Source organism: Notechis scutatus, chromosome 10 (genome assembly GCF_049901735.1).
Source record: "Notechis scutatus isolate UNSWTSFEM ecotype Mainland chromosome 10, rNotScu1.2, whole genome shotgun sequence".
Lineage (NCBI taxonomy): Eukaryota > Metazoa > Chordata > Lepidosauria > Squamata > Elapidae > Notechis > Notechis scutatus.
Window position 1 is genome coordinate 3791861 of NC_142018.1, and position 25297 is coordinate 3817157.

At 45.2% G+C, this 25297-nt stretch overlaps 1 protein-coding gene across 1 annotated transcript in view; it reads right to left on the reverse strand.

The window, feature by feature from the left end:
* The window catches only part of ARR3 (arrestin 3), a 29861-nt gene extending 5389 nt beyond the window's left edge, over positions 1–24472 (reverse strand). The window contains exons 1-12 of the mRNA XM_087971993.1: positions 24432–24472; positions 22666–22696; positions 20922–20982; positions 14756–14800; positions 12759–12958; positions 10807–10866; positions 10256–10323; positions 7092–7227; positions 6361–6445; positions 3510–3582; positions 2073–2210; positions 1884–1967 (exon numbers count right to left, since the gene is read on the reverse strand). Coding sequence (XP_087828119.1) covers positions 1884–1967; positions 2073–2210; positions 3510–3582; positions 6361–6445; positions 7092–7227; positions 10256–10323; positions 10807–10866; positions 12759–12958; positions 14756–14800; positions 20922–20982; positions 22666–22696; positions 24432–24448 — 998 coding nt within the window. The 5' untranslated portion in view covers positions 24449–24472. The remainder of the gene's footprint in view (positions 1–1883; positions 1968–2072; positions 2211–3509; positions 3583–6360; positions 6446–7091; positions 7228–10255; positions 10324–10806; positions 10867–12758; positions 12959–14755; positions 14801–20921; positions 20983–22665; positions 22697–24431) is intronic.
* Positions 24473–25297: the final 825 nt, after the last annotated feature.

Sequence of the window (25297 nt, forward strand, 5' to 3'; positions counted from 1 at the left end):
ATGTTGTTATTTATTTCTTTTCTGCCTGTATTATTCTTACAAACCACTCAAGGCAATGAACATCCCCAATACTCCTTCCTTCTCCTATTTCCCCCACAACAACCCTGTGAGGTGGGCTGGGCTGAGAGAGTGATTGGCCCAAAGTCACCCAGCTGGCTTCCATGCCTAAGGCGGGATTAGAACTCCCCGTCTCCTGGTTTCCAGCCTGGCACCTTCACCCCTAAACCAAATTGCCTCTCAGAAACAGCAACTCTTCAGTGCTAATTTTTTGCCAGTAAATTGCTGGGGTTCAGCCTCCAATCTCCAATTTCTGTCCAATTTAGACACAAAGGAGGAATGAAATCCTTCGTGTGTTTGCCTGATCACTTTCTGACCTGCTTTGGGTGGTGGGTTAATAACATACAAACCAATTTACTTCTGTCTTTTTCAGGGAATTTTTCCCATCTAGTCTATCCCCCTGGAATGTCCTGTGGGTCTCCCACCTGAGTCCTAAGAAAGGCTGACCCGGTGGTCATTGTTTAAAGATCAACTGAAGCTAGCTGGGCTTCAAACTGACCAAGAACGATGGGCTATTAAAGTGAGAGAATAACCACCAGACAATACTGGAAGATCTTTCAAGACTGCGGATGAATATTTGAATGAGGGTTTGCTGGTCTTGAGCAAATAGACAGGGAAGAGAAGGGCTCTTGAGCAATTTCTTGAGATTATTTTCCCCAAGTTTTTCTCCTTTAATTTAATGTCAATATCACGTTGTTAATATAGATCAGTTGTGATAATGTTTAAAACCAAAGGCTGCCCCTATGTGTACAGGAAGTCCTCGACTTATGACCACAATTGAGCGCAAACTTTCTGTTGCTGAGTGAGACAATTGTTACATGAATTTGACCCCATTTTCCATCTTTCTTGCCACCGTTGTTAAGTGAATCATTGCAGCTATTAAAGTTAGTAACCCAGTTGTTAAGTGAATCTGGCCTCTCCCCATTGACTTTGCTTTAGAAGGTCGCCAAAGGGGATCAGGTGACACCCCTGGGACATTGCAACCATCATAAATATGTGTCCGTTGACAAGCATCTGAATTCTGATCATCTGACCATGGGGATGTTGCAACGGTCATAATTGGTCACTTTTTTCAGTGCTGTTGTAACTTCGAAACGGTCCCTAAATGAACGGTTGCAAGTTGAGGACTTCCTGTACTTGACCTAGCAGGTCGTATGAATGAAGCAGAATCAAAATACCAGGCAAGAACCTGCCAGGAACCGAGCAAAGGAAGAAAAGGCCTAAGGCTCTGGGCAGATTGCCACTCAAAGCCATGGAAACTCCCAACCCCCCCCCCAGCACCCACCAATGCCCCAATGCCACCTGTGTCAACTCATAAAATATTTCTATGGTCTTTTTAGAGTTGCCAACAGAAAGGGAGAGGGGAGCAGTGCAGCAGCTTGCAAACAGAAACCGCATTCCATAAATGTTTTTCAAAGATAGTAAACAGGTGACCGAAGTTTCTGCCGCACAAAATTCTAACTGGAGAGCCTGATTGATGACTCTGGGCTATGGACGTGTCCCATTGGAGAATATGAATTACGATACGTCCAGGGAATTGGGAGGGGGAGGAAACCAGGGTCAAGGGTGACAGTGAATTATGTGTCTCAGAGCCGGCTACACTCAGGCAGTGCCGGCATGTTAACTCCCAATAAATCCTTTTGAAGTTTTGGAAGTTTGGCTCAAGACTCGTGATTTAAATGGGGCTAACTGCCGGAATCCTGACAGCCTGGAGCTGAGTTCCCCAAGGGAAAGTGTGGGGAGAGGGGAACAGAGGGAAAAAGAGGCATTGGGGCAGAATCCAAAGGGGGCTTTTCCATGCTCTTCTTCTGGGGAAAAAGACTTACCCTCCTCTCGATACCACCAAGGTGACTTTCACTTTGTAGGAAACCAGGATGCCCAGAACTTCTTTGTCCATCCCAGGCCTCAGACTAGGAAGGAAGAAGGGGAGACGTTGGAAGGGCTGAGGAGCAAAAGATCCAGGGGGAGGGAGGAAGGGAGGGAGGGAGGGAGAAGGGGCAGATTCTTCCTCTTACATGGTGGTGGAAGCCAGGTTGGTGTCCTCGTGTTTGAGCTTGCCATCCAGAGCCAAACCACGTTTCTCACGATTGTTGCTCAACAAGGGAGTCACCGTGAACGTTTTGGAGAAAGTGGAGTTTGCAGCCACGTTCTCCCTACAGGGAAGGCAAGACAAGATCAGTGGACAAGAAGCTGGTAGGCTCAGCCAAGGCTTGCAAAAACTCTAGCTTGGCACCGGTGGAGAAAATCATTTTTCCCCAGAAGAGAAATAGACAAAGCAAGTTATAAATATGTTTAGAATAACAGAGTTAGGAAGGGACCTTGGAGGTCTTCTAGTCCAACCCCCTGCTTAGGCAGGAGGTTATATTCAGACCTTAATCAAGGGATATGTGATTTACAGGTCTGCACTCCCATTCTGTGGGCACCTTGTGCATGCAAAGGAGGAGCATTACTGTGTGCGTATGCATTGGAAAAAGCGAAAGGGACAGGTTCCCTCCGGTGCATCAAGACAGACAATTTCATGAGACTTCCCTGAATTCACTGGGATTATCCCCCGACTCATCCAAATCAAACCATTTCAGGATCCCCTACTTTAAGCTTCTGAACGATCCAGATCGCCAAAAACAGCTGCTTCCTCCATTTTTTCACTCCTCAATTCAGGAGTGACCTTTTCCCTGGTCACAGGCTTTCATATCTCCACATGACACGCAACTGTACAGATTCCATCTTCAAAACTGTCTAAAAGAACCCACGCTCTCCTTTTCAAACACGAATCAAACACACGTGTAGCATGTTTCAGGGCAAAGCAGAAGACAAACAGATGATCTGCTTCTTTTGAGTGTGTCAATTTGAGCAGAAGGTTAGACTAGTCCAGGGGTCCCCAACCTGGGCAACTTTAATCCGGGAGGACTTCAATTCCCAGAATTCCCCAGCCAGCAAACTCTGTAAACTGCTTAGAGATGCTGTAAAGCACTGTGAAGAGCTATATTAGTCTAAATGCTATTGCTATTTTTCAATTTTTATTTCTATTTTATCATATAGTAACCTTTAAATTTTAAAAATAAAAAAACCGCCACCCCTCCAATGACTCCCACATTCCTTTACTCCCCTTACCCCAACTATGATTGCGTTGCCTAGGCCAGGGCTCTCCAACCTGGGCAACTTTAAGCCTGGAGGACTTCAACTCCCAGAATTCCCCAGCTGGCCAGGTTGCCAAGGTTGGAGACCCCTGGCCTAGGGGACTCTCTCTCCTCCCCCATCGCTCGGGGACTTTGCTGAAGACATCGTACTTTTTGGACTTTCGGGAAGGGAGAAGCTGTGTGTGTCCTCATTTCTGGAACTCTCTTCAGGGTTGCAAGAGCTCCAAGGTTCCTTCGCTGCCCCCAAGAGAACGTTCTCCCGAGGCTGGCCCACTGCCCTCCTCGACTCCCACCTGCCAAAGACAGGCCACTTACACAAATTCCTCTGAGCAGACCATCTTCACATAATTATCGAGGGAATAGAGAACCACATCTGTGAGCTGTTCAACTGGAGAGAAAAAGGGAGACACAGGAGTAAACCCCTAAGGTTGTAGGGAGCGGGGGATTTTACGCAGATATCACAAGTTTATCAATCATGCAGGTGGAACCATGTCCCTGATGGTTTAACATTTCAGAATAACAAAATAATAGAATGGAGAGGGACCTCGGAGGTCTTCTAGTCCAATCTCTTGCTCAGACAGAAGATCCTATACCAGTGGTGGCTAACCTTTTTGGGCTCCTGTGCCAAAAATTGTGCATTTGCGCGAGCACGCTCACATGCCAACACCCAGAAGGCAATGCGCTTGGGGGGGGCACGCTCCCTGAGCATGCACGCACGATCCCCCTCCCGCCGCCCCATTTCCAGCACTGCACATATGCATGCCTCCCAGCTGATTTTGGCCTCTTTGAGGTCTTTTTGGGCCTCCCAGAGGCTCGAGGGAAGCCTCTGGGAGGCTTTGGAAGCTGAAAAACGGGCCCGTTTCGTCACTTCTGGTATTTCCAGAAATATAGGAAGTGACAAAACGTGCCTGTTTTTCAGTCTCCAAAGGCTGCAGAGGCTCCCCTTGAGCCTCTGGGAGGCCAAAGGGGGCTTCAAACAGGCCAAAATCATCTGGGAGGCACGCACATGCGCAGTGCGTGAAAGTTTGGCTGGGGCTCGCATGCCCACACAACTGGCTCTGCGTGCCACTTGTGGCATGCATGCCATAGGTTCATCATCATGGTCCTATACCTTTCTGGACAAATGGCTGTCCAATCTCTTCTTAAAACCCTCCAGTGATGGAGCACCCACATATTTTGAGTGTGTCAATATGAGTGGGAGGGTGGACTAGAAGATCTCCCGGGTTCCTTCCAACTCTGCTATTCTGTCAGTACACTACATGAACCTTCTAGTTGGTGGAATGTAAGCAGTGAATCATGGGTCAAAAAACCTGATTTAGTCATTCAGATAACCAACAATGAACGAGAATGGTGACTGTTTGGTGAATATCTTCTTAGAAAAAGATCCGTTTTGAATATGCGATTTAAGCGTGAGCTTACAATGTATGTACTTGGCAAAGGAAAACATCTCAAAACGGGACGGTGGTGGTTGTTGGTGGAAGATTACAAGATTAGTGAAGGATCCACGGATGCTTTTTCCAGAACCACATTCACGTGTTCTGCATGCTGTATAATAAACTGCCTGAGCTCTAGTTATGAAATGGTTCACGCCAGAGGTGGTATTCAGCAGGTTCTGACCAGTTCTGGAGAACCAATTGCGGAAATTTTGAGTAGTTTGGAGAACCAGCAAATCCTACCTCTGAGCGGAGATTTTGCAGTATCCTTCCCCTGCCATGCCCACCAAGCCATGCCCAACAGAACCGGTAGTAAAAAAAAAAAAAATTTGAATCCCACCACTGGTTCACACTAATGTGAAGATGGGATTAGGGATTAGAGTTAGGGCTGTAATGCACAACGAATGATGGAAGTTGTGTGTTTTGGAATACATGCAGTGTTCAATCTGTGATATAAACCGAGCAGGGAAAGAAGCAATGATGTACAATGTCTTTTTGGTTGTCTAGTGCAGTGGCCCCCAAACGTTTGGGCACCAGGGACCAGTTCCATGGAGAGAAGATTTTCTGTGGACTGAAGGGAGCGTGTTTCATATGCTGCCTGCATCCCATGGTTGGGGCTTTGCTTGTTTGTGCAGCCCGGTTTCTGGCACGCCATGGACTGAGGCCAGCCCATGGACCAGAGGTTGGGCACCTCTGGTCTAGTGCACTGATAAGAGTTGATGATGGTGGTAGAGATGTGTAAATTGGAGGAACCTCCGTCACTGCAGGTTTTCAAGAATAGACTGGACAACCCCTTGACCAAGATGGTATAAGGTCTCCTGCCTTGAGGACTAGAAGACCTGGAGGTCCTTTTCCAGCCCTATGAAATGAACCTATTTGTACTTTTGTAAGCAAACAATTGTGTTGGTGGTGGGGAACCCAGATAACTGGCAACAAATGCTAGATTGAATGATGCTGCAATCAAAAGTGTAGATCTGAAAAATCAAAGGCCAAGATTTTTCAGAGGAAAAATGGAGTTTGTGATTTCAAGTTATACATAAAAGTTAATAAACTAGAGCAAGTAGATGAATTGCAGTATCTTAGATTGTTTATAAAGATATTAAAATAAATGGGAAAATGTTAAAGAACGTTAAGTTCTGGTATAAGGATGATATGGGATCTTTTGTGATGCTCATTTATGACCCTACAAACTTCCTAAGACAGCTGAGGCAAAACCCAAACCTAAGGACAGGGATAAGCTACCTCTTTCGTCAACGACTGACTAGGCTTCTGCAGTCCTGCCTGCCAGATCACTGGGAGGATGTGATCCAGAAACCGTATAGATCTGGTGAACCCCACCCTAAAGTATCCAACCTTGCAGAGAACCAAGGCGGCAATTAAATAGAAATGGACCAGGAAGGGACCTGATCATATTGTCTAAACTATGACTGCCTGAATATCTTTGGCCGGAATTTAACTGGGATAAGCTTAGGGTCACCACAAAGGCCACAAACTCTTTGGCTCTCCTACACCTATACACACACACACACACACCGCCCCCAAGGCATGACTGTTAAAGCCATTGAACATCATAAGGCAGAGTTTCCAACCTTCATCCGGTGACCAGCTCAGATGAAGAATTACTGGGCGACGCAAAAGGTTAAAAGAAGAAGGTGGACTGAGGGCCCAAATGGGCAAAGGATGATTCCACCATGAATGGGCTGCTTCCATGGCTTGTTTAATTTGTGCCTCACCTGATATTTTAATTTTCTTTACAATCTTGTTGGTGGTATTGTTTATGTCCACATTCACTACAATTGGGTCCCCATGGTAATAAATCTGAAATGAGAATAGGTTACTAAAATCAGATAGAAATTAAGCATCCTGTTATGGTGGAGAGGAGGCACCGCTGGGCAAACTGCTCTGCCCTCTTTCCTTTTTCCCTTCTAATCTTTTGATGCTACACTGCAAACCTATCGAACTACGATTAGAAGAAATCCAATCTTGGGAAGGCAATAAACGTGGTGAAATCAGAAAAAGTTGATGACGAAGTAGCATCTGTGAAAAGGGCACGTATTCTAGAAGGCCCTGCAGTTTCAATGAACCAGGAGCCAAGAGTTGGGATTACCAAACAGAGCTTCAAGGACAGAATCTGAACCTGTCTGAAAGCAGGACAGAGGGACAGGACAGAGGATCTAGGTAGGACAACTCGCCACGGCCAACTCGCCACGGACAATTTGCTGTGGGACAATTTGCCATGGAACAAGAATTACTCTAATATCGAAGAAATGGTGGGATATAATCATTAAAGAAAGGATGTCAAAGGAGGGACAAAATGAAATGTGAATAACTAAAATTAAAACAGTTTTTAAATCATCTGAAATCATAAATCTGAACTGTTGAATTGAGTTGGCGAGTTGGCCCTTTTCGAGGACAGAGACCATCTGCCCAAAATCAACAGAGAAGAGGTGGCAGCGACACTGACCTCTTTGTCCATGGACGCCTCGAGATGCAGGGGCTTGTCCGACATCATGAACTGCCTGGTTATTTGAGTTTTGGGCGAGGAGCCCGTGAGGGTGGGGGCGAACTGCACCTTCCGGATCACCAGCCGCACTGAGTTCCTGGAAGCAGAGGAAACGGAGGTTGAGCCCTCCAGAGCCCCAATGAGAGGCAGGAGAGGGAATCCGGGGGGGTCTGTGTGTGTGTCTGTATGTCTGTGTGTGTGTCTCTCTCTGTGTGTCTCTCCCTCTGTCTCTGTGTGTGTCTCTCTCTGTCTCTCTGTGTGTGTCTCTCTCTCTGTCTCTCTGTGTGTGTGTGTCTGTGTGTCTCTCCCTCTGTCTCTGTGTGTATCTTTCTCTCTCCCTGTCCCACTCTGTCTCTCTTTCTGTCTCTCACTGTCTATCTCTGTCTCTTTCTCTCTGTGTGTCTGTGTCTCCATGTCTCTGTCTCCCTCTCTCTCTGTGTGTGTGTGTGTCTCTCTCTCTGTCTCTCTCCCTCTCTCACACTGTCTCTCTGTCTCTCTCTGTGTGTGTCTCTCTCTCTGTCTCTCTGTCTCTGTCTCTGTTTGTCTCTCTGTCTCTCACTGTCTGTCTTTCTCTGTCTCTCTCTGTGTCTCTGTCGCTCTGTCTCTCTGTCTCTCTGTGTGTGTGTGTGTGTGTCTCTCTCTCTCTCCCTCTCCTCTCTCTCTCTCTCTCTCTCTCTGTCTCTGTCTCTCACTGTCTCTCTCTTTGTCTGTGTGTGTGTGTGTCTCTCCCTCTGTCTCTCTCCCTCTTTCTCTCTGTCTCTCTCTCTGCCTCTCCCTGCCTCTGTGTCTCTCTCTGTGTGTGTATGTGTGTGTGTGTGTGTGTGTGTGTCTGTCTCTGTGTCTCTGTGTCTCTGTCTCTGTCTCTCTCTCACCCTGTTTCTCTCTCTGTCTCTCACTGTCTGTCTTTCTCTGTCTCTCTCTGTGTGTCTCTGTGTCTCTCTCCCTCGGCCTCTCTGTCTCTCTGTGTGTGTGTGTGTCTTTCTCTCTCTCCCTGTCTCTCCCCCCCTCTCTCTGTCTCTCACTGTCTCTCTGTCTCTCTCTGTGTCTGTGTGTGGGGTGTCTGTCTGTCTCTCTGTCTCTGTCTCTCTGTCTGTCTCTGTCTATCTGTCTGTCTCTGTGTCTCTCTATGTGTGTGTGTGTGTGTGTGTGTCTCCCTCTCTCTGTCTCTCTCCCTCTGTGTGTCTGTCTCTGTGTCTGTCTCTCTCTTTGTCTCTCTCTGTGTCTGTTTGTCTTTCTGTCTCTCACTGTCTGTCTTTCTCTGTCTGTCTCTCTGTGTCTCTATCCCTGTCTCTCTTTCTATCTCTATGTGTGTCTGTCTCTCTCTCTCTGTCTCTCTCTCTGTGTGTCTCTCTCCCTGCCTCCCTGTCTCTCACTGTCTGTCTGTCTGTCTGTCTCTCTCTCTCTCTGTCTCTCTGTTTCCCATTGTCTCTCTGTCTCTCTCTTTGTCTCTGTGTTTGAGTCTGTCTCTCTCTGTGTATTTTCTCTCTGTCTGTGTGTGTGCCTCTGTGTGTGTGTGTCTCTCCCTCTGTCTCTCTCTGTCTCTCTGTCTCTGTGTGTGTGTCTGTCTCTGTGTCTCTGTCTCTCTCACTCTCCCTCTATTTCTCTCTCTGTCTCTCACTGTCTGTCTTTCTCTGTCTCTCTCTCTGTGTCTTTGTGTCTTTCTCCCTCTGTCTCTGTGTGTGTGTGTCTGTCTCTCTCTCTCTCTCCCTCTGTCTCTCTCTCTGTCTCTCTCTCTCTGTCTCTCTCTCTGTTTCTCTCTCTGTCTCTCTGTCTCTCACTGTCTGTCTTTCTCTGTCTCTCCCTGTGTGTCTCTGTGTCTCTCTCCCTCTGTCTCTGTGTGTGTGTGTGTCTTTCTCTCTCTCCCTCTCTTTCCCTCTGTCTCTCTCTCTCTGTCTCTCACTGTCTGTCTCTCTCTGTGTCTGTTTGTGTGGTGTCTGTCTGTCTCTCTGTCTCTGTCTCTCTGTCTGTCTCTATCTGTCTGTCTCTCTCTCTCTCTGTGTCTCTCTCTCTCTGTATGTGTGTGTCTCCCTCTCTCTGTCTCTCTCCCTCTGTGTGTCTGTCTCTGTGCCTGTCTCTCTCTTTGTCTCTCTCTCTGTCTCTCTCTGTGTGTGTCTCTCTGTCTCTCTGTCTGTCTCTCTGTCTCTGTCTCTCTGTCTCTGTGTGTGTGTGTCTCTCTCTCTCTCTTCGTCTCTGTCTCCCGCCCTCCATCCATCCCCTGGGCTCTAAAGAGAAGCTGGAAATACTTCATGTAGCCTTTACCTGTCACCCCACTTCCCAGAAATGTTTCAACCTGGAGATTAAGGAGAAAATAGCCATAGGGAAGATGGAATTGGAGTGTGAAGGCCAAGTGGAAATGATTTTTGGAGACAGGAGGGAGAGACACAGCTTAGACAACAGTCTGATGAATGAAATTTAAGTCCAAGGGAGGAAGAGTAGTGAAAGCATCCCAAGAGGGACCCTCCCTAATTTGGGAGAGAATAAAGCTGTAGGAAGGAAGAGATACTTTCAGGCGTGATGGGTCAGCAGGGCCTGGAAAATATGCAGACTTTGCAGATATTTGGGGGGAGGAAGAGGCAGCTACAATACCCCCCTTCCCCATACCAAAACCTGTGACTGCAACGTTAACTTGAAGCCAGGAGCCCAAAACCCAGCAAAGAGACGGCATCCCATGTCTGGCCGCTAGTTAGCCATCCCGAGTCAAGGAGTATCTGGATGTCAATATCTAAACCAGGTTCATTTGCCCTTCCAACTCATCAGTATCTGAGCCCAAGTTTTTCGCCCTCCAAACACAAGGACGGCAAACAACCCCGCTCTAAAGGAAGCCTACATGCCTGTCATTCATGACCACAAAGATCCAAGCAATTGGGTGACCATCGGGGACCATTATCCCCACCCACTTATCTCAAATCTACTAGACTGGCCAACCAAAGGCATGCCTCTTTTCACAACTAGAGCGGAGAAGGATTTGCAACCTAATCAGAATGGAAGAGGACACCAACATTTAACAGCCTAGGAACAAGATAAAGCAAGTTTGAATACACAGCAATATCTTTTGGTCTGGTTAACCGTGGCACTGTTTCATGAATGACATACAGTAAATAAACGTTAAAAATTGCTGGCTTTACTTCTTGTGGATTTTCTCTTCCGGGTCTTGAGCACAAAATGCCTTCACCTCAAAATCCACACCACAGGACTGCGGGAGACACAAGAGCAGAGGTTACAAGTTGATGAAGTGCCTTTATTGTGCCTTTATTTACAATGATCATTGAGAAAGTTTAAAAGAGGAATTTTAGCCTCTTGAAGTGTCTTGAAATGTCATAGAGCATTTATTCCAGGTTGCCATTGGCGTAATGTAAACCGAGTCATAGGAAGACGAAAAGCAGTGGCCGATAGGCTGATCCCCAGGTGAGATTCCTGCATTACATCTACGGAGATTCTGAGTCATTCAGGTCATGGCTGCCCCAAAGGTGTATTTTCAAAAAGCACCTGGCCTTTGCCCAGTGCTACAGCTAGGGAGTGAGCCAGCCTGAGAAAGAGAGACTTGGGGCTTCCAAGATTGAGGAGGCCCCCAGGGGTCCCTGAATTCACTCTTGTCACTACGGCTGGCCCTCGGCTTGGCTGGCACCCTCCTCTACGGAGTAGAAGAGTGAAATCCACACACAGAGCTGCCACCCACCTTTCCAGAGTCATCAGCTCCTGGCTGAAGTGTGATTGAACAGGGCAGATTGGTCGCCATCTATGGGAAGAAAAAAACCAAAGGTAATAACCATCCTGAAGAGAGTTCCAGAAATGAGGACACACACAGCTTCTCCCTTCCCGAAAGTCCAAAAAGTACCATGTCTTCAGCAAAGTCCCCGAGCGATGGCGGAGGAGAGAGAGTCCCCTAGGCCAGGGGTCTCCAACCTTGGCAACCTGGCCAGCTGGGGAATTCTGGGAGTTGAAGTCCTCCAGGCTTAAAGTTGCCCAGGTTGGAGACCCCTGGCCAAGGCAACACAATCATAGTCGGGGTAAGGGGAGTAAAAGATTGTGGGAGTCATTGGAGGGGTGGCGTTTTTTCTTTACTTTTTAAATTTAAAGGTTACTATTTGATAAAATAGAAATAAAAATTGAAAAATAGCAATAGCATTTAGACTTATATAACCCTTCACAGTGCTTTACAGCGTCTCTAAGCAGTTTACAGAGTCAGCCTGCTGCCCCCAACAATTTGGGTCCTCATTTTCCGACCAGGGAAGGATGGAAGGCTGAGTGAACCTTAAGCAGATCAGAGGTTTTTTTTTTAGGTCTGTTATTAAGTTATAATATGATATACGAAGAGAATACAAAAGCAAATATTAGGGAAATAGGGAAAGAAAAAGGGAAGTGGATCAGGGGTAGGATGTAAATATTTTTACCACTGGTTCTGTGGGCGTGTCTAGGTGGGAGTGTCTAGGTGGGCGTGGCCATGTGATTGGGTGGGCGAGGCTTCTTCTTGTTTTTGCAGCACCCGCCTACCCCGCGCTCCATTTTTTTGCCTCCTGGGCCTCAGGGAAGCCTCCTGGGCGAAGCAGGGAGGGGGATCTCAGAACAGCTGATTGTCAGAACAGCTGATTGTCAGCAGGGGGAAAAAAAAGAAATACCAGTTTGGCCAAACTTGCAGCTGTTTTTTTACTACCGGTTCACTTGAACCGGGCCGAACCGGTAGAATGCCACCATTGAAGTGGATAGTGGGGGAAAGCAAGGAAAAAAGAGGGGACAAAGGCATTGACCTCTGACTCCTTTGGTGCAGTAAAATAAGGCATTAACACCTACCCTCAACTTTTTACTTTTTCATAATAATAGAAACTAGCCATTTCTATAACAACAGAGCCAATCAGAATTGGACACCTGACTGTGTGCAGAGTCAGCCTGCAATTCTGCATTCTAATCACTGTGCCATTAGAACTCCTAAAAACTAACGCCTAAAAAGTCAGAAAGAAGAGAAGAGTCGAAAGAACTGAAGGAAGAAAAAGCTAGTGACTTCTGACTTTTTCCTGTGCAGTAGAATACAAAAAAAAAACAAAAACCCAGTTACAACCTCAGTCTTTTGCTTTACATTGGAGGAATTTGTGTTGATGGGGTTGTGAACAGGCTCCACAGCCACATCTTAGAAGCTTCTGGAGCCACATGTATGGCCATACATGCAACCACTGCACTGTGGGAAAGAAAGGGGGAAGAAAGGGGAAGAGGGCAGTGGTGGGATTCAAAGATTTTTACCACCAATTTGGTGGGCGTGGCTTGGTGGGCGTGGCTTGGTGGGCATGCTTTGAGCACATGCACACTGCTTGGTGGGCGTGCCAAATGCACACTTTATGCAGGCGGAGAGGCGTTCCAACTCACCTCCTGCAAGCCTGCACGATCCCGGTCACTTCAGCAGCTGCCACGCAGCAATTGCTGTGCTACACAAAGAAGCTGCGCTTCAAAAACAGGGAATAAAGGTGAATATGGGAGCCCAGGTGGGCAGGTGGGCCCAACAGTAGAGTGGTGGGGAGAACCGGTTCAGTCTCTGCTGCTCATCGGCGCTACCGGCTCGGCAAAACCGGGCTGAACCAGTAGAATACCACCACTGGAAGGGGGAAGGGAGAAGGGAAAGCCTCACGAATCACTGGATACCTCAAAGGTGAAGGGGTAAGCATGTTCTCCTAACTTCTTCATCAGCTTCTCCTGTAAGGGTGTGAGGGTCTTCGGAGACTGGTCTGGCACTGGTGGGTAAAGTTGAGTTGTGAGGAGATAGAGATCCTTCCTGAAGGTCAACCCAATGACATCCAGGTCATCTCGACCATACCGGAATGCACATGTGAGGGTCACATAGACTGGACCGTCAGAGGATGGAGGATGAGGGAAAAAGAGAGAGAGAGAAACACAAGAGAGTGCTTGTAAGCAGGTTTAGGTGGAGAGGCGGAGGAAAGAACACAATTACCCTTAGTTCAGAATAAAAAGTTCCCCAATCAATGTAGTTAAGTTAATTTCATTTCGGAGACCAGCAATACTACACATAGTAAAAATCAGAAAACAGGGAGTTTTTTTCCCCCATGATGTGTCATGTTTGGAAGATTGGGGGTCCCAGAATGGATCACAGATTTAAGACCTACATGAAGCCACTGGGTTGGGTTTATTCATTGCTATCAGGATGCTGATGATATTCAATTATATATATATATATCTGTCACTGGAGATATGCTGGCTATGCCATTTATGTCGGGTTCTAGTGCCTGGGGATGTGGGGGGCAGGGGAGGTTCCGGATGGGAAAGAGGTTTCAATTGAAAGCGGAGAGATTCTTTGTTTTGGGGCCTTCTGGATCTTTGTTGTCTTTGGTAGCAAATACCAAATATTTAGGCCATGTGTAACCGACAGATTGGATGCCAAATTGTGATTTTAATATAGATTTCATTTGTTATTTATTATTTTATTCTAAATTTTTAACTGGATATTCCTTGAGTGTTTTTACTTGTTCTGGCCTCTGTCTGTAATAAACTTGATTTGATTTGATACCCAGTATCTTTGGTATTGGATGTTAGATGTCCCTCAGACTGGCAAACCAGACAACTGGATGAATTAATTCTACTTTATCATAGGGCTACACTAACACAGCCTTGCAACTATGAAGATTCAAACTTCCCACACCTAATTTTAACCGTCTGATCCATCAGGGAGGATCTTTCCCTGACCATTAAGTGACTGAGGGCTCCTGGTTCTCTTGACCGGTTGTCTCCTAGGCAGCATCTCTTCTCCTCATCCCTCAAGGTCATCCATACAGTCCATTACACAGACAAACCTGGTACACAATCTGGGGGTCCCAATAAAGAAGAATATTTGTAGCTCAGGGTTGAAATGAGGTGCTCTCTGAGCCTGCTTGTTTCATGACCCAACTAGGTAACATCAGCAGTGCTGGTAAGGACTACCGTTTGCTCTCAATTTAAATTCTGGTGACTTGCCAGTCTGTGTGGGTGGGAAGCCATCTTAGAGATTCTTTGGTTGGGCTGTTTCCTGATGGCTCTTTGGCAGTTTCTTGATTGGGGTGTTGCCTACTTGATGGTCCTGTGAAGTTGACCTTGGAGTTAATCTAGGCTGATCTGGTTACCGATTCCTGGTGGAGAGGTGCTGGAGTTTTTTTTTTCCTCTTTTGGGCTGGTTGATTGTCTCTTTTGCCCAGTCTATAGAGGCTGTTAATGTCTCTGTGTCTATTGGCGGCTGATTTGGGGGGTCCAATCTGGGAGTCTTTGTGAGAGGGTCCTCACAACTCCTGCTTGAGGAGCAAGTGACAGTTGTGGCTAAGAGGGCCTTGCACAATTTCACGCTGTGCACCAGTTATGCTCTTCCCTGCCATGAGGCTCAGTGGTTCGTGCCCTGATCACCTTTGGGATGGATTACTCTAATGTGGTCCACATGGGGTTGCCCTTGAAGAATCACTGGAAGTTTCAACTGGTGCTGGGTACAACTGCATGGACAGCTCCGTGGTTGTTATTCTCTTGCAATCTTGCCAATTGAGCATTTTATTAAGTTTATTGTTTTATTATGTTTATTGCGAGGTGGGTGGCCACATCAATTTGCTAAATAAATAAATCACATTTCTGAAGAGGGCTGAGAGAAAAAGAAACAAGAAAAGTACCTTTCCTGTCACTCACGGTTTCAGGGTCTAGCGAAACAACTCCATCTAGAAATAAAAATATAACAGAACCAGATTTTTTAAAAAAACAGACCAAAAAAACCATCATGAAGTTGATGCAAAGGGCTGTCTAGTTTCTCTCCAGGCACAGCAATAAAACTCCAAAACCAATCTCCAGGTTTTGCAGAGAAAGTTGAGGATCCTTGGAGCCCAGATGTTGTTGCCATCTATTCCAGGGGTCTCCAACCTTGGCAACTTTAAGCCTGGCAGACTTCAACACCCAGAATTCTGGGAGGCTTAAAGTTGCCAAGGTTGGAGATCCCTGATCTATTCCTCCTGTTGAAGGCAGAAGTCCAACAAGAAGAAAGGAGAACAAAGCAAGTGCAATTCTGATTGCAAGTAACAGATGGTTGATTACAAGCTTTAAGGGGAAGATGACTACGTCAATCTCACTAAGGAGGGGAAAAGTATCATCTGAAAGTATTGTGACCTGGTTAGGAGGGCTTCATTTGGTGTGAAGGAGAGGAGTCCTAACATTGTTGGTATTGCAAAGAATGGATTGAATACAGCAGCAAAGCCCTGGGTTTGGCAAAGTACGAGTTTAACAAAGGCAGAATGGAAATATGGGCTCGAAGGAAAAGAGAGGCTAAACACAGGGGCCCTGACCTATTATTTTAAATGACTCTATAATGAATTCACAAGCAAGATAAGCAAACATCATAAGGGCCAAAAGCAAGAATGAACAAGTTGGGATGCCAGAACCTGATGGGGACATTGGAATTGATGGGAAAAGAGAGAGACAACACAATAGAGAAGGTGTGATAACAGTGTTATCTATCAGAGATAAAAAGAAATTGAAGAGAAAAATGTGAAGGATTTAGGCCATGGATGTCCAACTTTTTGATTTACCTGGACTCCACTGAGTGAAGAGGGATTTTCTTGTGCTACATATAAAATATATAATATAATTAATGTATATAAATAACAAACTTCCTTTATTTTTTATTACATTTCATGGAGGCACATTACTACCTATCAAGGGACACGTCAAGAAGCAAGTTTAACCATTCAAACAATAAAACGAGAAATTCCTGCAGGAAGAAGAAGGAAGAAACTGTAATTGAACTGACACATTAAGGAACAATTACTCCCCAAAAAAGAAATTAATTCCATTTCCTCCCCCTGGAATAAAGTGCAGTCATCTGAGAAGGGACAACATCAAGTGTAACATGAAGAAAAGTAGACCAAATCTTCCCCTCCCCCTCCAAAAAAGGGGTCTCTTGGTGACAGGAGACTCACTACTCAAAGAAACGGAATTAAACTGCATTATTTTATACAACTATAGGTAATCCTCAATTTAAAACACTTCATTTAGTGACCATTCGAAATTACAACTTCACTGAAAAAGGGGACTTTTATGATCATCGCAACATCTCCTGTGCTCATGTGATTTACATTCAGATGCTTGACAACTGACTCACATTTATGATGGTTGCAGTGTCCTGGGACCTTTAGAGCAGGGGTCTCCAATCTTGGCAACTTTAAGACTTGTGGACTTCAACTCCCAGAATTCCACAAGTCTTAAAGTGGCCAAGGTTGGAGATCCCTGCTTTAGAGACCTTCTGATAAGCAAAGTCAATTGTTCTGACCAAGGCTTCCTGAGACCGTAATTAAGCACACACTGCCTAAACAACTCTTGTTTTATTTCAGTGCTGGGAATTATGTGCATTCCCAGCCCGTAATGAGTCCCAAACAGTCCCTCGAGATAAGCACCCACCTTTCTCTCCTCTGAATTGCTGCCAACAACTAAAGTGCCAAATTAACTGTAAAAAAAACAACAACAACCGAAGTACAAAGTCCACACAGAGCTTCAAGGATTAATCCAAACAGAGCGAACGACTTTGCTTCCTGCAAAGGCTTCTCTACCTTTGCACCTCCTTTATACCTTAGGGGCAATCACCTCCCAGCCTTACTCCCGAGTCGCCCCTTTTGTTTCAGCTGCTCTCGCCTTCTAGCAGCTCTGTGCACACATGCACTGGGAACAGACTCCCCTTGTTCCTCTGCCTTGCTGCTGCCAGACTCCAGAGGCTCCCAGGTGGTCCTGGCCCCATCTCTGAATCAGATGCAGGACCCTCATCTGAGTCCTCCCCAGACTCCCGGACTGGTCCCTGTTCTTCCCCACTGTCCAATTCCACTGCCATCTGCACAGGCTGCCGCCGAACCACAACATCAATGAGGAAGACAGATTCACTTAACAACCATGTTACTAATTTAACAACAGCAGTGATTCACTTAACAAATGTGGCAACAAAAGTCATAAAATGGGGCAAAACTCACTTAACAAATGTCTCACTTAGCAACATAAATTTGGGGCTCCATTCTGGTCATAAGTCGAGGCCTACCTGTACTGCTTTTATGATAAGGTTACAGAAACAGGCTCTTACACGTCTGACTATTCCTCTTCCCACCCTGCCATTCCAGAAAGCAACGGGGGCTCAGTCCTGGGAGGCTCACCCAGAATTCCTTCTTGCTTTGGACTCCGCTTTTGTTTATCCGACTGTTTTCTAGGCTGTGGCTCTTCCTCTCTCAAGGTTACTCACATAGCCCCTTACATGACAGTTTATCCTTATTGAGGCACTATCCTGACTCTGGACCTCCATGCTGTGGGTATCTTGTTACCACCTCTAAGGAACCCTCTGGGCTGTAGGTACAATATAATCATCAGCACAAGGTAGCTTATCTTCTTCAGTTGCAAATTTAATCCCTGGAACTGTTTTATTACCTTTTTTGCCAATGGCTGTGATGCCAATAAAAATAAGAAAGGGGAGGGAGAGGATAGGGAAGGTTTGGCCTCTTTGTCCATTTTTGTGATTCAAAAGATCATATATTATGACCTTCTTTATAAGTATTTTGTATCCATGTAAAATGTTAGAGACACAATTCATCTTTTCCGAAGTCTTAAGCATCAAAGATAATTCCAGGTTATCAAAAGCTTTCTCCACGGCCAGAAAGATTATGGTTCCCTTCTTGTTGTTCTGATTTATATTATCAGTGAATTTCAAAATATATCTGATATTGTCTCTCAAATATTGCTTCAGGGCAAGTCAAATCTAGTCAGGATGTATTAATTCACTTAAAAATCCATTTGTTTTCTTTGCAAGTAAAAGATGTCTGGCCCATATTTATGTCAAATGCCAAATAAATTCTTGAATGTGAGTGTGGGAAACCCTGTCAAGAATCAAGATTCATTATTATAGCCTATATTAGTAAACTAGAGTTCTAGCTATTTTTTTGTATTTGTTTTCTGACTTGACCTACTTTTAAAGGTCTGACACAAACATGGATTTTAGAAAGTTTAATTTTAACAAGATGGATAGTAAGAAGATACCATGGGAACAATTCTGTTTATGTAAAGCACCACAAAGAGCAAACAAAGAGTACAGTCACCATGTGCTTTACTGCTCAGCTATATAATTCTAACAGGAAACAGGAAACTCTATTCAGAACAAAAGAGCATAGACAATAGAGTATATACCATTGAGCCAAAGTTGTAACACTGCCATCTACTGGTTGAATACTACTCTAGTTGTTGCATAGAAATACATTCCCACAATGAATTCCAACAGTTACATTATAGCAAACTGAGAATACTTGAAAAACAATTTAAGGATTGTTTGAAACATATGAGTGAGGAAGAAAATTGGGAAACTGTATTTGAAGAGCCAGCTCACAAAGGGATTAAGACTAAGGAAGGGTGCTTATTTTAAACGGATGAAACAGATATAAACCACCAAGCAGGCCTACCAAGCATTAGCTCAGAATATAGGGCAAAGGTAGAAAATGAGCTAAGGCTAGTAAAAGAGGCAGAGAGGCAACAAGAAGAAAGGAAGAGAAACAAAAGAAAGGACAGCATGGTAAAAAAAAAAAAAAGGTGAGACCCTAGAAAATGTGCAGAGAAGATGCAACAAAGATAATAAGGCTTCTGGAGCTTAAATCATACGATGAATGGTTGAGAGAACTAGGTATGTCAAGCCTAATGAAGAGAAGGACTGGGGGTGACATGATAGCTGTCCTCTAGTTTTGAGGGGCTGTCACAGAGAAGAGAGGGTCAACTTATTCTCCAAGGCACCAGAGGGCAGGACAAGAAGTAATGTGTGGAAACTTATCAAAGAGCACTCCAACCTAGAACTACGGAGACATTTTCTGACAGTGGGAACAATTAATCAATTGCTTGCCTCCTGGAATTGCTCCATGGCTGGAGGTTTTCAAGAATAGACTGGACAACCATTTGAGTGGGATGGTAATAAAAGTTAATGCCTTGAACAGGGGCTTGGACTAGAAGACCTCTTAGGTTCCTTCTGGCCCTATGATTCTGTATTCTAAGAATTGTTTCCCCAAATATATCAAGAAGAGGAAGACAAAGGAAGAGATTGGCTCATTTATTACACCAAATGGAGAAAATCCCAGTAAACCTAATGTTCTTGGAAACTCATAAAGTATTATTTAATATTTTTATTAATGAGCCAGGGTTGATGGATTAGACATAGACATAGACATAGAATGACAGGGATCTTGGAGGTCCACAGGGGTCTCCAACCTTGGCAACTTTAAGACTTGTGGACTTCAACTCCTCCAGTCATGTTAACTCAGGAATTCTGGGCGTTGAAGTCTACAAGTCTTAAAGTTGCCAAGTTTGAAGACCCTTGCTATACCATTTCAAACAAACAGATGTCCAGTCTCCTCTTAAAAGCCTCCGGTGATGGAGCAGCCACAACTTCCAGAGGCAAACCATTCCACGGCTTAATTGTTCTCGCTGTCAGGAAATTTCTCCTTAGTTCTGGTTGTTTCTCTCCTTGATTAATTTCAATCCATTGCTTCTCGTTCTGCCTTCTGGTGCTTTGGAGAAAAGGGTGACCCCCTCTTCTTTCTGTCAGCCCCTCAAATATTAGAACACTGCCATCATTTCTCTCCTAGTTCTTCTTTTCACTAGACTAGACATCATGCGGGGCCATTCTTCTAGGGGGATTTTGATAAGAAAGCAATTAGACAAGGTTATATATTGGCCTCTTTAAAGTTCAGCCAATCCTCGTTTTAGCTTAGTTTGGCACATCAAACTTACAGCAACTCTACGTTAATGGTGTTCCAAAGTGAAAGTACAGAATGGCTGGCAGGGACTCTGGTTCATTTGAGATGAGCCTTGTGTTGTCTTACAGAGTTTTGTAAAAGATTAATCACAATCGTCAGAACAAGATGACATTTTTTGCAAAGTGTTGACAGATGGAAACCGAAAGGGCTGAGCTAAACCCTCCAGTTTCCAACTGGCCAGAGTTGTTGTTCTGGCTAGTGAAACAGCTACATAAAATGCAGCACAACAATGGCCATGTCTGACTTTTGAAGCAACAAAACAAAGTCTCTATCAATAGAAGAAATATTCAACATTTACTGTATTTAACCTTCGAAACTGAACCAAAGGCAGACCTAAAATCTACATTTGACTGTGCATGTTTTGGAACCAAAATAGTAATATCAGGGTTTAGTCTATTGGTCAACAACTTATCCTAAATCCAACCCATTGATCTGTTAGTATAGGTTCTATCTCAAACCAATCCAGTAACTCAATGTTTCTCAACCTTGGCAACTTTAAGCTATGTGGACTTCAACTCCCAGAATTCCCTAGCCAGCATGGCAACTTTAAGAGGGGTGGAGTTCAACTCCCAGAATTCCCTAGCCAGCATGGCAACTTTAAGAGGGGTGGACTTCAACTCCCAGAATTCCCTAGCCAGCATGGGCATTGAAGTCCATACCACTTAAAGTTCCAAGGTTGAGAAACACTGTCTTAACTGAATGGCTAAACATGCTTCCTTTCTCTTCCCCACCTCCATCTAATGCCAATTCAAATCCTAAATCAGGCCTAGCCACACCGTGCATCTCATGAAGTCAGCTCATGAAAGTACATGTCCTTTAATTTAAAAAAAAAAAGTGTTAACGAGAAGAGGGATTAGCAGATTCTTCCAACTGTTGGCTGCCCTGGACTAACACAACTGCATTAAGTAACTGTACAGATTATCTGGTCACAGAACCCTCTTGGTCTCTACATCACCACCTTCCAAAGGGTGCAGAATCTGTACAATGCAATCAGCACTAACAGGATTTAAAGCAAATCACATACCGACAGGTTCCACAGATTCCACATGATCCACAAAGTCTCGCTTTCCCAGGTAGATGGATAACTGGATAGACAAGAGAGAGAGAGAGAAAAGCTGGTTTTCCACCTTGGCTTACAGATATCTTTCCCCCAATAATCGTTTTGGCCACTTCCATATAATACTACTTGGGACTCCAAAAGCCCTCCTTGATGGGACCTCATCACTCTGAACCAGGGGTCTCCAACCTTGGCAACTTGAAGCCTGGCGGACTTCAACTCCCAGAATTCCCCAGCCAGCAAAGCTGAAGAGCCAGGCTTCAAGTCGCCAAGGTTGGAGACCCCTAGTCTGGACTAAGATATTAAGTGATTCTAATTTGCAGATAATGCAAAATTATGTAGAAAACAAATTCAAAATGGTGTTTGGAAGAGTAGAGAATGGGCTGAGAAGTACAAAATAGAGTGTAAGATGAAAACAGATGAAATGTTTTGCCTTTTATTGATTTACTTTTTCCTAAGAAATAAATCAAACACACAGTACACTATGTGATAAGACAATAGGGATATTTCTGTGAACACACTGGCACACATTAAAAAATGAAATTCTGCCAGCCTTTCAGGGCCAGGACAGCTCAAGCAAAGGGGGAAAAATGGCCCAGGGAAGAACAGCCGGGGTCCAACGCAGAGGCCTCCTGTGACACTGTATTTCTGGTGCAATTTAAGCTGCTTGGGAGCCCCCGCTAACCTGAATCCCATTGGAAAAAAGATCTGTAGCTGAGAAGATTAATGGATTGGACAAAGATCGGTCTGGGCTTTTCTTGGCTGGCTGCTCTAATCCAGAAAATGGGGCTCAACCTTCTTTTGTATAACAGGCAGTCCTCGAGTCACAAGCTAATCCAAAATTTACGTTGGTGCGCGAAACATTTCTTAAGTGGGTTTGACCCATTTTACGACTTTTCTTGCCATAGTTGTTAAGTGAATCATTGCCTTTGTTAAGTTAGTAACCTGGTTGTTAAGTGAATCTGGATTCCCCACTGACTTTGCTTGTCAGAAGAGTACAAAAGGGAACCACGTGACCCAGGGACTCTGCGACAGTCATAAGCACGAGCCAGTGGCCAAGCATCTGAATTTTGATCAGGTGATCTTAGGGATACTGCAAAGGCCGTAATTGTGAAAAACAGTCATAAGTCACATTTTTCACTGCCATTGTAACTTTGAATGGTCACTAAATGAAATGTAAGTCAAGGACTACCTGTATACAGAGATTATCACCTCAGGGCCAATCCCTGCAAGTGCCTGGATGTGTCAGAAGCAGAGGTGGTGAATTCAGCAGGCTCTGACCAGTTCTGGAGAACCGGTAGCAGAAAATTTGAGTAGTTCGGAGAACCAGCCAACACCACCTCTGACTGGAGATTTTACAGTCTCCTTCCCCTGCCACACCCACCAAGCCACGCCCACAGAACCGGTAGCAAAAAAAATTGAATCCCGCCACTGGTCAGACGAATCAACCCAACTGAACTGTCACATCCGTTGCTGGGCACTTACAACTCAGCCTTGGGTTTGGGATCAGGTTCCATTTCCCTTGAATGACCATCTCTGCCCAGCAGTGCCAATGCCAGGTTGGCACTGCAGTTCGCTTGACTGATCCTATCCACTCTCCCTCATCTTACTTTAAGACCCTGACTGAACGCCAAGTAGCCAGAAATCCTCAGGCATGGGTGGGGCCAATTTAGCCTCTTTGTGATGTGTTTGTAGCAAACCCCAACCTTACCTTCTCATTGGGACAAGTCTTCTTATATACTCTGCCAAAAAAAGAGAGAGAGGGGGGGGAGACAAATGGGGGAGGGCAAGGAGGGAGGAAGAAGAAATTTCAGAGGCTGGGCAACATATTACATACCCTAATGCTCAAGGGGGTTAATCTTAAGCACAAAATAGTTTGAACTTTTAAATGCATTCGTTAAAAGGGTGCCCATGAGGCATCCCTGAACAGCTACCGAGAAGATCAATAATACGAATAGTGACTCCAGGCAGGAAGCTCTCCAACGTCTAACAGCAGATTCCAAAAGCCACTTTGCTCCTCTTGGATTTTTCCAGAGTCTCAAAGATCACAGCTTTAAATCTGAACTTTGGTATCAATATCACTTTAGATCCTTTCCCCAGATTCAGGACCTTCCATTTTAAAATGCTCCTCCTCCCATTAAATAAAAAAGGGTCTCTAGAAGAAGAAAGGCTGTGAGGTCACCCGTGATCACTCCTTGCACAGACCCTGGGCTCCATCGGGGAGATGCGGCTCAGGAGGAACCCTCTTGATTCTCAGGGTGGATCTCTCTGGGGAGGGGAGGGGCTGCGAAGCAGTCACAGCTTTGGGATTGCTTATCAGTATGGAAATAACCCATATCTTCCTGGGAGCTTACACCTCCAGCCTTAATTTTCTGCTCCCCAATGTTCACAAACTGTTTTTTTTTAAAGGATTATAATTAAAATATTTATTATTTATAAAACATATCAGCTACTTTTCCTGTAACATTCCAAATGCATCCATTCCAATGGTTCAAATAGAAGAGAATATCTGAACTGTGGAGTCCTTGGTTCTCTCTTGAGCTTTGTTAGCATATTTTTCATGACCCGGCTCAGTGATGGCTGGTTTGCCTGAATGCCAACATAAAGCGCATATATAACAGCCATATGCCGTATAGGGCAGAAGACTTGCAGAGTGCATCCACGAACACCAGCTAGACGTCAGCGGACACCATAAAAACTCACCCCTTAGTCTCACATCACGTGGATAGGCTCAACCACAGTTTCAGCTGGGAAACTTTGAGCATCTTAGACCAAGCCCTAAGTCTAACCCTAACCCTAACCGTAACACCTAACCCTGGCAAAGAATGCTGAGGGATTTTTGGCATTCAGACAAATCAGCCATGAATAGATACGTACAGATAAACCATACCATTCACAGTTAAAAAGCTAAAAAGGAAATAAAAATACCAGAACACATCCTCTCCAGCAACTGGCACCCAGATAAGCAGGGATTAATACCAGACGATCACACAGAAAACAATACCCTAATCAAGCAACTAACAAGGAGAAAACCACACCCCCTTAACCCTTGCTGGGCAAGCTACTGAATAGAGAACAAGGAGCAAACCTCCCACTCAATCAAGTTCAGACACTACCGAGGACTCCACCATTCTAATTGTTGCTGAAATTGTTAAGAGTTGAACAATATCACTGAAAATTGTGCTGTAGTGGAAACCTGGAAACAAATTATGAAATGAAGCTGAGCGGGTGGAGAGAAAGGGGTGTCATCTTCCTGTACTACGGAACGTGAGCAGGGAGACCTGGAGAATATCCGTTTAGCAGCCAGTCTTGCTGGGGCTCTGGAGGCTCCAGCTGCCTGGAGCACAAGGAAAAGGGGGCTCGTGTTGGAGAATCAAGCTGAAGGTTCCTAGGGGTGCCTTGCGCTGGGCCTGGGCGAGGCAGTGAAGCGAGGCACATCCTTCTCACAAGACCACAGGGAAGATGCGCCAGACCTACTTTGGTCCATCAGCCATCTTTGGGGATCGGAAGCAGAACTCCTGCAAGAGATGAGAAAACCAAGCGGTAAGCCAGCAGTGCAGAGGTGGGCGCCCATCCCCCCTCCAAACAGCCCTCCCCACGAAGGCCCGACACATCCGAAGGAGGTTTCTGGGGGAAGCTTCTCCCACAGGGGCTCCCTGGGGTTCCTGCTCTGGCTAGAAAGAGCTGGAGATGTTTTTGAGCCAAACACACTCACAAGGCCATACACTTCCCCCTCGTTTCTAGAAGAATCTTTGAGCAGGCAACGGGGCATCTGTACGGCAGATTTTTCACAGAGATGGCAAGGGCAATGGCCCGGGGGTCTGCAGCACTAGAAGAGGCTGGCCAACCCCTTTGGCTTCTTGCCCGGTCATGTCCACACAGTTAACAATACGTTGGTATCACTAGCATTGTCAAACTGGATCCCCCCTCCCCCATTAAATATGTCTAAATGGGATTCAAAACTGTTCCAGTTGTGAGACCCAGTTGGGAATTTAGGAACAGAGATCAACTATTTAAAGTTGGGGATGTTGAGAAGAACTGCAGGAGTTCTTCTATCGTGGTTTATACTGGCATCCATTTGCTCCTCCAGAAGACCTGAAGTCCTGCGGGTGAGGCCACCATGTTGTGCCGCAGCTGCCATTCCTTCAGGAGGGACCGTTAAACCAACATGGCTGGCTTCCAAGAAAATGTTCTCAGCTCGCTCCTCACCATAACCTCCTATCTAATATATTTTTAGTTTCCTAATCTTATTTCTTAGTGCTAAGCTATACACATCACTCAGTTTTAATTAGCTGGTTTTCAGCAAGTTTAGCAGGGATTTGCCCAGTGACTTAAGTTGAAGA